We start from the raw sequence: 15,051 nt of genomic DNA, 5'->3' as shown, positions 1-15,051 counted from the left end.
AAGCCTTCTAGATCTCTTGCACTTGATCTGTATGTAAGCAAAGAATGCATTTAGCAGGAAATGACACCACATTTTCATTCCTCACTGTTACATTCAATTTCCCTTTTTAAGGATAAAATTGCTAGCAAATTATTTCAAAGTATCTCTCTCCCTCCATGATTTTTGCATTATAGGTGCAAAATAATTTGTATCTTTAAACGCAAATAATTTCGTAGTTAATTCAAGTTCTCCTATGTCCAAACACACAGTTATAGTATCATTCTCCTTCTCCATACCATTATTAATAGAGATCTACCCACCCCCCCCAAATTAATATCAGAATGCCATTAAAAAGACCTGATCCCTTAGGTATGGTGTAAAGTCATTACTTTTCAGACCATTCTGTTAAGACAAAAGCTTAGGCAGAGCTCCTACAAAATACTGTTCCCCTCTACCTCCCAAGAGGAAAGATATAAACTGAGAAACAAAATCAGCAGAGTTATGTGGATCAGCTCGGAGCAACTTCCCCCCTCCCCCTTACTCCCTTCTGGACCAGGCATAGCGTAAGAGACCACTGGTTCTGCAAATTTGTCAGGGCTATGTTTGAAGTGTCTTTCAAATTGCCAGCACACTTCCCTTCCCCATCCCTCCCCTGGTGCAGTCCTTTTTACCCAGCACTGACTTTCTGTTAAAGTTTCCATTAAACGGTTTGGCTCCAGTACCCCCAAGTTCAGAGGAAGGATAATCCCCGATGACAGTCTGGAACTCCTACAGAAATAGATTATCTCTAGAAGACGATCAGCTGCACTGGCTACCATTACTTGTTGTCCACTTCCTCAAGGTACTTCCTCTTTCAACTACACCATTCTTCCACGGTAGGTAAATGTAGGTAAATACACCTTTAAGTTTGTCCTTTTCTGTAAGGACTCCAAAACGTCACAGAAAGCGCCGCGTTTGTCAGAGGTTCTAGTTTGTCACAAATCATTATGTGGCATCAGTTTCTCCAGTTCGAAGGCAAGACAGAATGATGTTTACATTCAAAGCATCATCTAGTTACAGTGGCAGCAAGGAGGACAAACTGTTTATTAGTACAGATGGATAAGCAGTAGCCCAACTGTTCTCCCTGTTTTTTGATAGCTTGTATTTTGAGGAAGACTTAAAAGAGCACAATTCAACCTGAGCTAACACCAAGCTTGCACAGGGGTGGAGGAAGAATTTGCTAGAGTACACTTAAACTCACAGTGTAAGACGGTGGTCTCTTTGGAAGAGAGAAACCTTTGCATTAAACCAAACTTCTCCCAAGATTTCAGGTATCTGAACCAGTAATAGAGTCCTTTAGAAAGAAATTCAGAAAGCTAAGTAATAACCAACTACGGAACAACCTTTTTTTGCTGATGGCAATAATGGCAACCAACTTTCCCCTGAAACCTCAACTGAAACACTATCAATAAGTAACTTGAAAGCAAGTCAGCTCCCATCCTCCTCCCATATCCTCTGTAATCTTTTACACAAGCTCAAACAGCTGTTCCTCAATGGCAACTTTCAGTGTAAAGATTTTCAAAGACCATGGAAGCAAACTAAGTAGTACAAGACCGGAGTGGGAATGGAAGACTCCCACTGACCAGCGTGAACAAACAGGTACCTCACCTGCACGCTTCTCATACAAGGAGACACTGTTAAGAGCACACAAACAAACAGACAGCGAACCTGGATTTGAGTACTGGGGTAATTTAAGGTTCATGCTAATTTGGCTAACTGACCTTGCCCGAGCCAGTTCATTTACAAACTGCACCCATGATTTTAGTAAATATTTACCTGTGTTGTATGCAAACATACTGAACCTGAAGAAACTTTACCACCATGATTTTCAAGTGCAAATATATATAGTCTCCCTTAATTCTACTCTTATTGTATTAAAAAAAAAAATCAAAACCAAACCCCCCACCACATTCAATTGCTCCCCCCAAACCCTAGCCTGCACAAATTCTCTAAAAATAGGTAAATATCAATCTGAAGGTTCACAAGAAATGAACAACTTAATTAAATGAAACATAGCTTAAAAACAAGCAACACAATCTATTCCTCCATTAAAGAGAACTAAAAGTCCCTGCATAGAGAAAGCAGTAAATAGATGTTAGAAGTACTATTAGTTAAGACATCAGACAAAAACAGATCAGATTCCTGACTTGCTATTTTTGTCTTCACATAACAACAACTCCATTTGGATGTTCGAAATTCAGCCTGCCTCAACATAAAATACTGCTTTCTACTTGCAATGCAGTATGAATAAAGGAAAGACTTTCAGTCTTAAAACATTTAAATTACTGATGTATACAGACTGTTGATTGCCATTGGTTTGTTCCAATGATCCACGATTGCTTCAAATTAAGCACAGCTGAAGACTGTTGCAGATGCATCCAAATGTAGGGTTGTTTCAATAACTTAATAGCACTTTGATATTTGCCTTGCTGAATTCTTCACTGCTGAAGGAGGATCAGAGTCTTCAGTTCACAGCAAAAAATAAAACAAGGCAGTTATGAAGATCATGTAACACAGAGCTCCGAAGCCCACAGCGGAGGTTTACTGCAATATGGTAGTCTGCTTCTGGTCTCTTGAGCACAAGCAGCTGCTGTAGCAGTTGCCCCCTCCTCTTCCGCATCTTCCTGTACCTCCCTGAAGTCTTCTGCTTCTTGGAATGGATTCTCCAAGAGTTTCAGGACATTTCTCACCTAGACAGAAAAACATAGCATGGTTATGAGAATTTAGGAAGTAAAGGCAAAATGATGTAGAGAAGAGCCTCACACCAAATAATGATTGTGTATATTGTATTTAATACACAAACTCCAGACAAGCAAAATATGAAATACATGAACAGTATGCACATCAAATAAGCTGAAAACTGTAAAATCGTAACTGGCTGAGTTTGTATCTGCATAGAACTCAAGCAACTTGAAAGCCAAGACTCAAATACAAGTTCTTGCATCATTTCTCAAAATAAATTAATTTTCCCATATTCTGCACATTAACAATCCACATGCTGAACTCCACAGGTGAAAGCCGTAACTTTTAAAGATAACACTTAGCACAGCAAGGAGCAGTATAAATTAATCCCCAACTGCCTCCCAAGGTAAAAGCAGGGGTAAGGATCTTGTCCTGGGATCAGCCTACAAAAGCTGGTGAAGTTCAGATTCAGATTTTCAATTCCTTTCTTTGTTCTGCAGTCATTAAAACCACAGCTCCCTCAAAAATAATACAGACCTTCTGAACAGTAAATTCCCAATCCCCTTACTGCCTGAGATGGCAGAATGAATCTCGCCTAGCATAATGTCAGTCATCAACAGCACCACTACACATCCACGCAAACCTAGAGAGATGTGAGGTAGTAATAGCATACCTCTGAGAAATCCCCATTTTCAGCTGCTTCTATGGCATTCTGGGCGATATAATTTCTCAAGATATATTTTGGATTGTTTGAATTCATGACCTTCACACGATCAGTATTCCAGGTATCAGCATCACTAATACTTTCTATTTCTTTTTGCAAACGGGCTCTGAAATTAAGCAAGTGAAAGCAACTGGTTTGGTTCAAGAATCACATGTAAAACTTGACCCGTTTCCTTGCCTTGAGATCCTTAGTTTGCAGTTCTTAATAAATATTACATCACCTATAATCCTCTCAGTTTGTAAAACCCAGCACAACAACAGGTTACAAAACACCACTTCATTTAAAAGCAGCATTACAGGTCATCAGCAGGTCCTGATGAGGCTTGAGAAGCGGTGCACCTTGCATATTCTCTGAAAAGTCAGATTCCGACACCGGTGCACGGTCTGTTCTGCATTGCTCTGCAAAAACCTTCACATTCAGAACTTGGCTTAAGTATTTCTATGCTTGTTTATTCGGTAAAGCTTTTGATGTTCTGATGAAAGTAAAGAGATACAATACAGCTGAGGCAGTTTGATCTACCCATTAGCAGGAATACTTGCTAAAACTCTCAGCCCCCTTGGAGAACAAGATCACAGGCAGTCAGGTGAGGAAAGGAGTCCTGTCCTAATCCATGCAGCAGGAACAACTAACGCTCTACTAAGGGGTTTTCTTTGTAGAAAATCTCCTGCTAGCATTGAGTTTTTAGGATTTTAAGTTATGCCTGTTAGAATACTCTGGACATTTCTTTTCTGGCCATGACTTCTTTTACAGCTACTCTTTGATTAGGAACACTTCTACTTGCTTTCTATATTAATACATAGATTTTTCTTTCAGAAAGAGAGATGTAAAAGGATAAAATGCTCAGAGATCAGTCAACTGTAGTTACTGAGCACTTTAATAGCTCACAACTAAAATTAGTCTCCGCTAGAATCAACATCAACATTCTTGAAGCACTTCTAATACTAGATTTGATGCGAGGTCATTTCTATACCCCCAACTCCTCCCCAAAATCTAGTAAACAAAATGCAGATGCCCTTGAACTTGCACAGCAACAGAGATACTGATCTTGGAGTAGTTAATATTCTGAATTGCATATCCCCCACATCCCTCCCAACCCCTATACTTTGAGACAGGGTGTCTTTTCGTGAGACAGGCACACTGTCCTCAAATAAAATGCAGCACAAATACACTGCTCTGAATACTGAGAAACCTTACCTGTATTTCTCCAGCCATTCTTTCCACTGTCTTTTATTTCTGCTGAGTAAATCAGCTGCTGTTAACTGCTGCAGTTTAGAGAATTGCTCGATGCGTTCCAATTCTTTATTTATATTAGCTTTTGTTCCAATTAATGCAAACAGCTGAGGATTAGACTGAGCCAACATTAGCATCATTGACAGTTGTCTGGGAACAAAGAGGAACAAACACATTAGATATTAAAGTTCAGCTGCCTGTCAAGAACCATCTTTTTGCAGCCATAAAGTAGATATGAAAACATTCACAATAACCTATGATTTCACTAGAGTACTTTATAATTAACAGAACATATTTATAATAAATTATGCTAATTTTACTGTTCCTTCCCCCTCTTCAGTGTGTTTAATTCACATTCCTGTGGTACATAAAGTGCAGACAGTAGATTTTCAGAATTACCAATTGGGTTTAGATGTACAGTTCTCATCAAAACACTCTTGGAACTTTGAAAGGAATTCGGAATAAGGAATTTGATCTTACTTAAGTATCCAGATAATACAGAATCCATAGGGGTTTTTTTTGTTGTTGTTTTTTTTAAATTTCTTTTTCTAACATTAATACTGTAACAGCATGCAGAATAAGGATCTAACACGTACTAATCTTACCTGTATTAAGAAAAACCCAAATCATATGGGGAAGATACCTCATTTAAGTCATACGAGACAACAGTATGTCTATTTTTTTTTTTTTAGCTAGCCAGTCTAAATCACAGAATGAGAACTGCTTTGTGGTAATAAATTCCTAACAGCATCCAGGCTATTTTGCTGCAAGTTTGACTAGAACTGTATCTTTTTTATATTTAACTGTGTTAGCTGATACTGTACAATAGCTTCACCTTATTTTCGATATCATGCTAGCTAATTTTTCTTTTTCCTGGATTAATAACTGCACTACAGCAAAAAGTAAAATAAAAAACCAAAGAGTGTAAGTTGCAGCATATCAAAATACACTATTTTTGTTTCCTTCTATGAATGCATTTATAAACAAAGGAGAAAAGAAACATTATTCCCTGGCCTCAAAACACACAAATCATTATATCAGATTATACTTTCCTACTTCTATTAAGCAGAGATAAGCTAGGTGCTTTGATTTTTGAGTTTATATAAAGTACTATCCAAATCTGATTTACACATCTGACATGCCCAGCTCTATGATATCCAAGTGGTGTGATAAACATCAGTTAAGTACTCACTTTAACACAGTACTATGCCCCTCCAAAGCTTTACATCCATATAATGATGATTTATAGCTTGTTTCCACATTCCTCTAAGACTGAATGTAATGTTTAAAAAAATTATTCTCTCAGCTGTCACTCGAGCCATCTTCATATTGCATGATATCTGTTTACAATTTCAAAGTAGCTAAAACCTGGAACTTAATTAAATAAGCAGTATCCACCACCTTAATTTAGATCCCTTTCATTTTAGCGTACCATCACTAAAACTTAAATAATCAGTAATATCTCCAAAACGATAAATGACTACAGGCAACCACCTTGGCATAACACCAAACATGTACGAACAAGTTTCACATCAGTCCATCTTCTCAACTCCCTGCTTTGCGCAAGTTAACTGTGATATCAACACGTAGAAAAAGCTGAAGAATTCTGTAGGTTTGTTACCTTCATGGAACACTTATTAAACTGGGGGGGCACGGGGACAACGACCCTACCCAAATATCCCCAGTTTAATTTCCCCCCCCCCATCTGGGAAGATGCTAGAAAAAAAATGACAAATTCATGGGTCATACTCATTCCCTGTTTTCCACTGCTCAAAAAAGTGAAAAACTGCTGCAATCACTTGTTACAAGCAGCAGTTGAACAAAACTTACTATTCTTCCATGCTCAGAGCAGCTGGGCTGCAGAACATAACCATCAAATGGGACATGGACAGCACTACACAGTTTTCAGAGCCTGAAGTGTGCATTTAGGTTATACTTAGCCCAGAACATGGTGATTATTTGCTGACAGTACATTGGCAGAACACAGTAAATCCATTCGTTCTATAAAATATTTCTGTATCACTTCACTATTTGCCACTCTCATTGCCTTAGTCAGCAGAGATTTTTTTATAGAGAGGGGGGGGGGGGGGGGGGGGGGGGAAGGACCAAACAAAAACTCAGACAACTTTACAGCCCAAGAGCCAACTGCTGCAAGTCACTGCTGAGCATTCACCAGTCACAAAATACACAAGAATCTGCACTGCTGTAGATCACGATGCGTCTACTTAACAATGAAACTTCCAAATTTAGTCAAATATTACACAGCATGCAGAGTTCATTATGGTTATGATGAAACTAAAAGCACAGGCCAAAAGCATTTAATAAGAGTATTACCTTGGATCCATCTGCGGTTTGAAAGCAACTTTCAGTTCTTCCACAGAAGCACACTGACTTGTAAGCTTTTCTAAGAAATCTTCCAATTTTGAAGGATCAGAGTCTATTGAGAATGAACTCAGCAAATAGAAAGTATTTGTGAAGTCTCCACCTGAAAAAGTGAATTCTGTGAGTAATGCAACTAATAAATCAGCAGGAAAACAAGTCCCATACCTCCTTCCTAACACCCCCCGTAGCAGTACAGGTCACCACCCTGAAGAGGCAAATAAACCGCTCCCTCAGTGACGGTGCAAATGTGAGACAGGGGAGCCCTGTATAAGGCAACAACTGCCCCACAGGTCACAAGAAGGTAATTATTATTCAGTCTTTCCTTCTCTCAGATGACAACATACTTGCGCAAGGCTGCTTTCGCGTAAGGTCAAGACAAAAACTACATTTTGGTTTGACTAAGATACTGATGGGCTATTGAAACCCTCTGCGTTCCTCACCAACCTGTGAGATGCATGGTTTCAAGGAGTTCAGACACCAGCTTACTATCTTCCTCTAATTCCAGCTGGATTAGGCCTAATTTCTTCCTCATCTTCTGTAAATAATGTTTCTCAAATTCTGCATCATATTCCTCTTCCAGGATGAGTTCACTTATTTCCAAGGGCAGCTCTGGAACCAGAGCTTCAGCAAGCTTCCCCAGGTTCCACTTGCAAATCTCTGGCTGTTTGTTGTAAGCATAGCGCCCTGTATTATCAGAACCATTGCAAATGTGCTCAGGGTCATATCTACAAATGAAGAAATAGTTAGCATTCTTCTAGTTATCTAGACACCAATACCGTGAGAAGTATTATTTTAGTCTCCTCTAGGGAACTAAAAAATTTGAAAGGGAACACTCCGTCTTGATTCTTTTCCCAAAGCCACCTCATCAGGTATCTTCCTGCCCTCTCAAACACTGAGAAACCCCACAGGCTGCAAGAACAGTCTAACAGTTAGAGATGTTGTGAATACAATTAAAAAGAAGTTGAAAGGAAGACTTACAGGACAACTAGAGCTAAGTCTACTTTGCCGTAACAAAGGTTCATAAATCTACTTTAGAGTTAAAAATATTAAAGCCAATCATGAACATCAGGGTTGTTCTACATAGCGAATACACATGCACATTTCAAATAATTATGCCACACTGACCTGTCCATAAATCCAAAAGGGCCGTAGTCAATGGTTAGTCCAACTATGCTCATATTATCCGTATTCAGCACACCGTGGCAAAACCCCACACATTGCCATTCAGCAACCAGTCTCGCTGTCCGTTTTGTTATCTAAAAGAGAATTTTTTTTTTTTTCATTTTTCAACACAGTGTATTTCCAATACATTCATGTATTTCCAAGCATTTCCTAGTCTGAACTGATGTTTCTACAGCTCTGATGGAAGCAGATTCTGGCAGTATGCCATATACACAAATACCTTAAGGACAGCTTGCCTCTCCTCCTGTTAGTAACTGCCCTGTTTCTCAGTCTCCCATTTCTGTTTGCCTCCTCTTCTTTCCTTCCATGCTTGACTTGCAAGTCAACTGGACAGCTTTAAAACGTACTGGAGACAGAACGCTGCAATAAGGTAAGCTGTTTGACACCAGACTTGCATACTCTTCTAGTCATTATACATTCTTTTGCTTACTACTAATTTTAAAGACCCTTTAACTACAGGCAGGAGAAAACATAAGCAAAGTCTAAGAAATAAAATTAACTATATGAAACAAAGCCCAATGTAGTTAGTCTTTTGGTTTACCTGGTACGTAGGAGTGATTTACAGGAAGGTAAGTGGTTTACACAAAAAATTATTCCCTGCTAACAAGTTTTAGCACCGATAAACACTTCCCTCAATTTGCTGAGAGTGGAAAAAAGCTATAAGGTTAAGTAAAAATATTCCAAGAATGACAAGTTTATTTAAATGCAATTCTTCATTGAATGCATGCTTCACCAGAGTTTTCCGTTGCTTAACTGAGAGTTAACTGTCATGGAATCCTTGACTGCAATCACTGCATGTGCCCCATTCTTCAAATAATCAGTGCAGTATTTTAAAATAGGTCTAGTTATTTAATTAAATTAGCCCACCTATCAACTGCAACTAGGTATGCCCTATGAAATCTAAAATTCAGGAAGCTAACCTGACTTTTAAATAAACCTAGGTATTTCTAAATACTTTACTGAATTGCTGTAAATAAAAATTTTATGTAGCCATTAGCTAAATCTTTTAAATTAAACTATTTTCATAGCTAAAATCACTCAACTTCCCAAATAACTATCAATGTACAGAAATTTAAAGCAACTATTCTCTCCAGGCTGCAGTGTAAGTGTATTTTATTAAGGTCTAAAAAACGATCTAGTTAACAGAGGAAATGTTAGTTTTATGCCTCTGTCTCCAAACCCAGAATTTTTCCATTTTCCTTTTTTTACCCAGGTGCAGTCAGGTAAGGAAGAAAAATTAGAAAAATCTTGCCCTGGGATAATCCGACAGGTAGTAAAAAACACAAATGATGCTTGGAACAACACCTTTCGGTTCACCTTGAGATCCCATGCTTCTGCTTTTTACAACATTTTCGTGTTAGGTACTTTACCCGTTTTTTCCTGAACGCTGCTTCACGGGGCAGTCGGCAGCCAGCTACACGCGTCCAAAACCGATTGCTGGCATGCTACAAACCGGTAAGGGAGTCACACCCTGTACGATGGCTCTGTGCCAGGGAGAGGGCAAAACTCAAAACAGTCCTGGCCACCAGGGCTGGGATGAAAGCACGCCAGCAGTAAGGCAATTCGTGACTGCTGGATGTCTTTGTATGGATGCATCACACCCTGCCAGCGCTCCCGTAAAAAAGAAATCCCGCTAATGAGAACACCTGAAAGCAATTAAAGCTTGGGCACCACCCAAAGATGGGTACATGGATTAGAAAGAGACGGCTTTGCACTCACTTTGACCTTTATTCTTTTTGATCCCATTTTTCTACTGCTAGCCATAGGAGAAAACAAGTATGGTGTATATATAAATAAGAGCACTATCTCGAGGACACGCTCATTTAAACAACACCTACAAATTATTTGAGCAGTACAGATACTGGTGTTTGCCTTCTAGACAGTGCTGTCAAATGCAATCACTTGTACTTTTTTCCTCTATTTCTAGGTGCAAAAAGAAAGATAAAACACGTTAGAGTTGAGCTGACAGCACTTCCCCACTATTAAAGAAGATAGACGTGTTTGTCAAATTAGGTAAGGGACTGGGGTGCTTTTCAGGTGGAGAAAGGTACAGAAAGTCTCCACTAAGGAGGAGAGAAAACATGAAGAGGCAATGCCAGCACAGGCATGGAGCACGGACAGGCACAGGCAGGAGGAACACAACAAACAAACAAAAAATGGAGATGGGGGCAATAAGGAAAAGATGCCAGGATGGGGGGAGGAAGCCAGCTGTAACTGGGCCAGGAAAAACAGCCAAAAGCAGAAAGAGGCAGGACTGGGCGCACACACATCCGCAAAGATCCCCAAGTCCCATGACTTTTCTGCCATCAGAAAGTAAACATGCCATCAACTACAGAGCTGGACATGCACATAGCAGGTGACAAGCCACAGTTCTCCTCATCAATTCAAATCATTCAAACGCAAAAGGCTTGTCCACTGAAGTTAAACTCTTCGGCACCCAGTGGTGGACCAAGCCACAGCTTGCTTTTGAAGAACTAATGCAAGTATGCACAGGTTGTGTTAAAGCAAAAAAAAAAAAAAAAAAAAAAAAGGCAAAAAGAAGAATCCCCAAACAAAAAACCCCCACAAAATTTAGAGAATGTCAGATTTTAAGCCTGCCTTTTGACCTCTTATTGGTCTGTTAGCAACATGCATCATGTTGCAGCCACTCCCTCAGTCCCTACCAGATAATTTCAGATTTCAAAGCACCACAACTGCTTTTACATAGACCAGTCAAGTGTATTAGACGGTGGTATTTTTTAATTATTCTGTTTACTGGCTAGTTATAACATTCTTATTTGGGTTGTAACATTATTTGAACTTCAGGTGATCCAAATCGCAGCCTTTATTATAGTTCTCCAGTAATTTCAAACTGGATCCCTTCTGCAAGGGTAGCATTACTATATACTAATCACTAAAACACGAGGAGAAGCACGTTATTCCCTTACCCCAAATTCTTTCTTTGCTCACTGAGACAAAGGAATATAGGAATAGAAATTCAATGTCAAAAATAGCAATACAATATCAACAGTGAGGCAAAAGGTATATTCAGGAGATAAAGTATAGATACCAATTAATTTAGCTACGTTTTACTTCAAAGAGAAATACAGCAATTCTACATTTACTAATGTTATTGTTCTGATTTTTATTATGGATCTCTAGTAATTGTTAAGGTCTAAATTTATACAGTAATTGAAAATGGGTTCAAAATGGCATTCTCAGAAATCACCCAGCCTCTCCTCTGGGCCACTGCAGAATGACCTGATACTACACCACATCTAAGACATATTTATCTCACCTGATCTTACCATTCCCAACTTCTTTTGGGAGGTTTTGCAACTTCCTCAGGCAAGCCCTCGCAGTGCTTGACTGCCTTCAAACATTTCAATTCTAAAGCCTGAAGTTAAAGTGATTTGCAGTCAACATTCCTGTTTATAATTTGGAAAATGAGAGACAGGAAGTGACTCCACGTTCTCAGTATTTTACAAGACGATGCCTTGCAAGTGATGTCTCGGTACCATCGACTCATCATCTGACAGTCAGGGCCACGATTCCCCCTCGCAGTCTAAGACACTCTCAGCAAATGGAGACAAGTCTTGGGAGGCTCCACCAGAGCAGAGAAATCACGATTTACTATTAAAAAGGTTAAACTGCTTTCATTGGTTTGATCAGTATCGGCATTGCTTTCATTGATAAGCAGTTCTATTAAGAGTGTTTTCTTCAAAGAAAAGAATAGTTTAGGCAATCAGATGATATAAGGTATTAACCGACTCCAGTCATCTGTGCTTGCAGATGAAGTTCCTAAAGATGACTGCTATGGATTTGTGAAGAGAATCTCATCTTTCTTACCTCTTTGAAGAAAGCAGCATTCCTCTGAATACTGTTGTCTGAATAAGCCTCCTGGATTTCTGGATAGAAAGTGCTGATCACATAATCAAGCATCTGTATTCGAATATCATTTCGGTTAACACTGGGACCCTTGCGTCCTGTGTATTCATCAGTAGGTTTAAAAATTTCAAAAGAACCAAATCTGTTTTAAAATAATAAAAACATGTTTTAGCACTGATACTATTAACTTGATATTACATGTAGTAAAAACATTTACTGTTGTTGCAATAACACATCATCTCTTAACACCAATCCTTCAACTGACTGAGAGAAAAGACCCGCAAGATTCCTACGCTGAACCCAGCGAGGCTCAGTGACTCAGCGCAAGGAAGCGCGTACATCCACGTGTAACTAAACTGACAGAACAAGACCCTAGCCAGTACTGAAGACCAGCTCGTTAAAGTTTCTTACAACCACTTCTACAGAAAAATTCTTATCCTGAGTAAATATTCAGGAATAGGACTTATTGAAAATACTAGACTGTACATCAAGCATGTAAGATAGATTTTTCCACATATATATATATACACACACGCATACAGGCACGCACACATATATATGCACATGCATATACATGCACATATTCCTTATGCCTCACCTTCCTCTAATATTCTGTTACCTTGCAAGAAGCAATACAACTTCCTGAAACTACTAATGTTTTGTGTGGGAGCAGGAACCTCGTACACTTCTCAGGCAGGGAAAGTGCACCCAAACTTTGACAGTACTACATTAGATAGCTTTGGAATGAAGGGCAGAGCTATAATCCACCACTACTACCAACACCAAAAAAATCATGTATTCTGTGCAGGCATAAACATGAAAAATCTCTTCTGAGGTCTGCAGAACTTAGTTCTTCTTTCTACCAGGCTAGCATCCTTAGTGTCTATCTGTTTGTGTGCAAAGACACCAGCTCATCCCATCCGCTGGACAAGAGCGGTGGCTTCCTACAGCCCGGCAAAAGCGTTCCAAGCCTCCAGAACGAGAAATGTGCAAATGGTGCTGTTATGGAAATACACTTACAATGGTATTTTAAAAGACTGTTGTGCTTGGTTTTAAAAGAATAAAAAAACCCCAACAAAACAGGCTTCTACCTTATAAACGTAGAAGCTATTCTCAGAACAACTGTACACCTTTCACTTTTTGGATTCCCATCATAAAATATGTCACGGACGACTTTTGAGTCAGATGTCACACACGTTCCAGCCCTCGTTGTTGGTATTCCTAGGTGAAACATAGCCTCGCTGCACAGGAACTCCCGTATGCTTGACCGCAGGACTTTCCGACCATCAGCTTGCCTGCAACAAGAAGACATGGACAGTTTTCAGGCTATAAAGGCAGAACTCCTGTCTCCCCCTTAGCAGTGGAGAAACAAAAGCCTGGAAGTGACGTGCTCTGTCCACAGCCACACAACAAAGCGGTGGCAGATCCGAGAAGAAAAGCTGGACCTTCAAACTTCTGTTAATGCTCAATTAGACAGACACAACACACTTGCAAGGAAGATCACACACAACAGAAGAAAACAAACCTTCCAGTTACACATACCCCTTCTAATCATTAACTCCGTGTTGTTTTTATTGATGCAATAGAGTCTTTCAAAAAATTAAAAAATTTTGGACAAGTATAGCTATTTTATTATATGTCATGACTGGTTTCCTCTTAATAAAATAGCTACTGTTATGCATCTTGAAAAATAATATTATTTTGGATCTTTCTGGGCAAGTAATCTAGAAATGGGGTGTTAAATACAGGCAGGCATGGCAGCTGCATTAAAAAAAAAACCTGAACAGACAGCAAATAGCAAACTAGCTTATTTAATAGATACCAAGTAAACGGAACAGGCGCGGGTGGTTCTCAGCCCACACTCCCAGCACTTCAGAAGCCACAGGCAAGCAGGAGAGCTGCCCAGGGCAGGCCTACAATGCTACCACCGTATCTGGGATTTTCACCGTGATTCCCTTAACCTTCGCAGACCTGAAGAAGGCCTTCAGAGCACCACGTGTGAAACTAAGGTGCTACCGAGCCTGTGCACAGCTGGAACAGAAAATATAGGAAACACAAGTGGGAAAAGTGACCTGAAAGATTTAAAGCAGTGCAGGCTAAACTGACTAATGAAGATATCCATCCCTTGCAGGGATTTGGTCTATATGCCATTTTTGGGGCTTTTCCACCATTCCCTCCCACAGCCAGGAAGGATGGAGGAAAGGCACTGCTGGCAGCAGGCAGAAGGACCAGCAGCACAAACAAACCAAACGCCCGCATTTTAAATACCATTTGCGTGGGCCATAGGACAACTTGGCAGCAAGTGGCCAGGTGGCTATTACACACTGCTGTCCCCACCTTCACCACGGTCTGCATCCTCCTGAAGGGGGAAAAACCTCAGAGGAGGATAACCAGGGACAGAAGTAACGCACCACCTGAAGGAGATGCAATTAGAGTCCTATTTTCCATAGGAAAATTTTGCCACCTTCTGGTTTGGCATTTAAGCATTACACCTGCTGCAGCGAAGAGTAAAAGAAAAAAACCAAACCACGAGGGCTTAAGAGATGACCTCTGCCTCGGGGAACGATCCTCAGCACAGAACCAGCTGGAAAAGCACCTCGCTAAGGCAGTTAGCGGGCAGGGAAGCCTCTCCCCGTACCCGCTCTCCCCCGCCCAGCGATCTCGCCAGGCAGGGGGGCTTCGCGCGGGGGCACCGGGCTGCTGCTCCTCCGCCATCGAGCTTCACCGGGCTATTCCGCCACCGTCCCTCCCCGCCGCCCCGGGCCGGGCTCGGCCGGGCCGCCCCGCGGGGCCTTACCGGGAGAAGGGGGTGAGGCCGGCGCCCTTCAGCTGGATCTCCCAGCGCTCGCCCCGCGGGCCCAGCACCTCGCCCAGGTACATGGCGGCGCCGTCGCCCAGCTGCCCCGCGAAGCTGCCGAACTGGTGGCCGCAGTAGCAGTGCGCCGCCGGCTCCGAGCCCGCCAGCA

General features: G+C 40.7%; 1 protein-coding gene across 1 annotated transcript; it reads right to left on the bottom strand.

Moving 5' to 3' along the window:
- Nucleotides 1-1,753: 1,753 nt before the first annotated feature.
- Nucleotides 1,754-15,049, bottom strand: SELENOO (selenoprotein O; the record flags this gene model as incomplete). Its single annotated transcript, XM_009286777.2, has 9 exons — nucleotides 1,754-2,708; nucleotides 3,374-3,530; nucleotides 4,619-4,804; nucleotides 6,989-7,139; nucleotides 7,481-7,761; nucleotides 8,162-8,292; nucleotides 12,047-12,227; nucleotides 13,177-13,380; nucleotides 14,883-15,049. Coding segments are annotated over 9 exons (1,653 nt in total), but the record flags the coding sequence as incomplete, so codon positions are not given.
- Between the last annotated feature and the right edge of the window lie 2 nt (nucleotides 15,050-15,051).

This window comes from Aptenodytes forsteri, unplaced genomic scaffold (assembly GCF_000699145.1).
Source record: "Aptenodytes forsteri isolate BGI_AS27 unplaced genomic scaffold, ASM69914v1 Scaffold166, whole genome shotgun sequence".
NCBI lineage: Eukaryota > Metazoa > Chordata > Aves > Sphenisciformes > Spheniscidae > Aptenodytes > Aptenodytes forsteri.
Note: the sequence above shows the minus strand (reverse complement) of the source record. Positions and strands in the feature narration are given on the sequence as shown.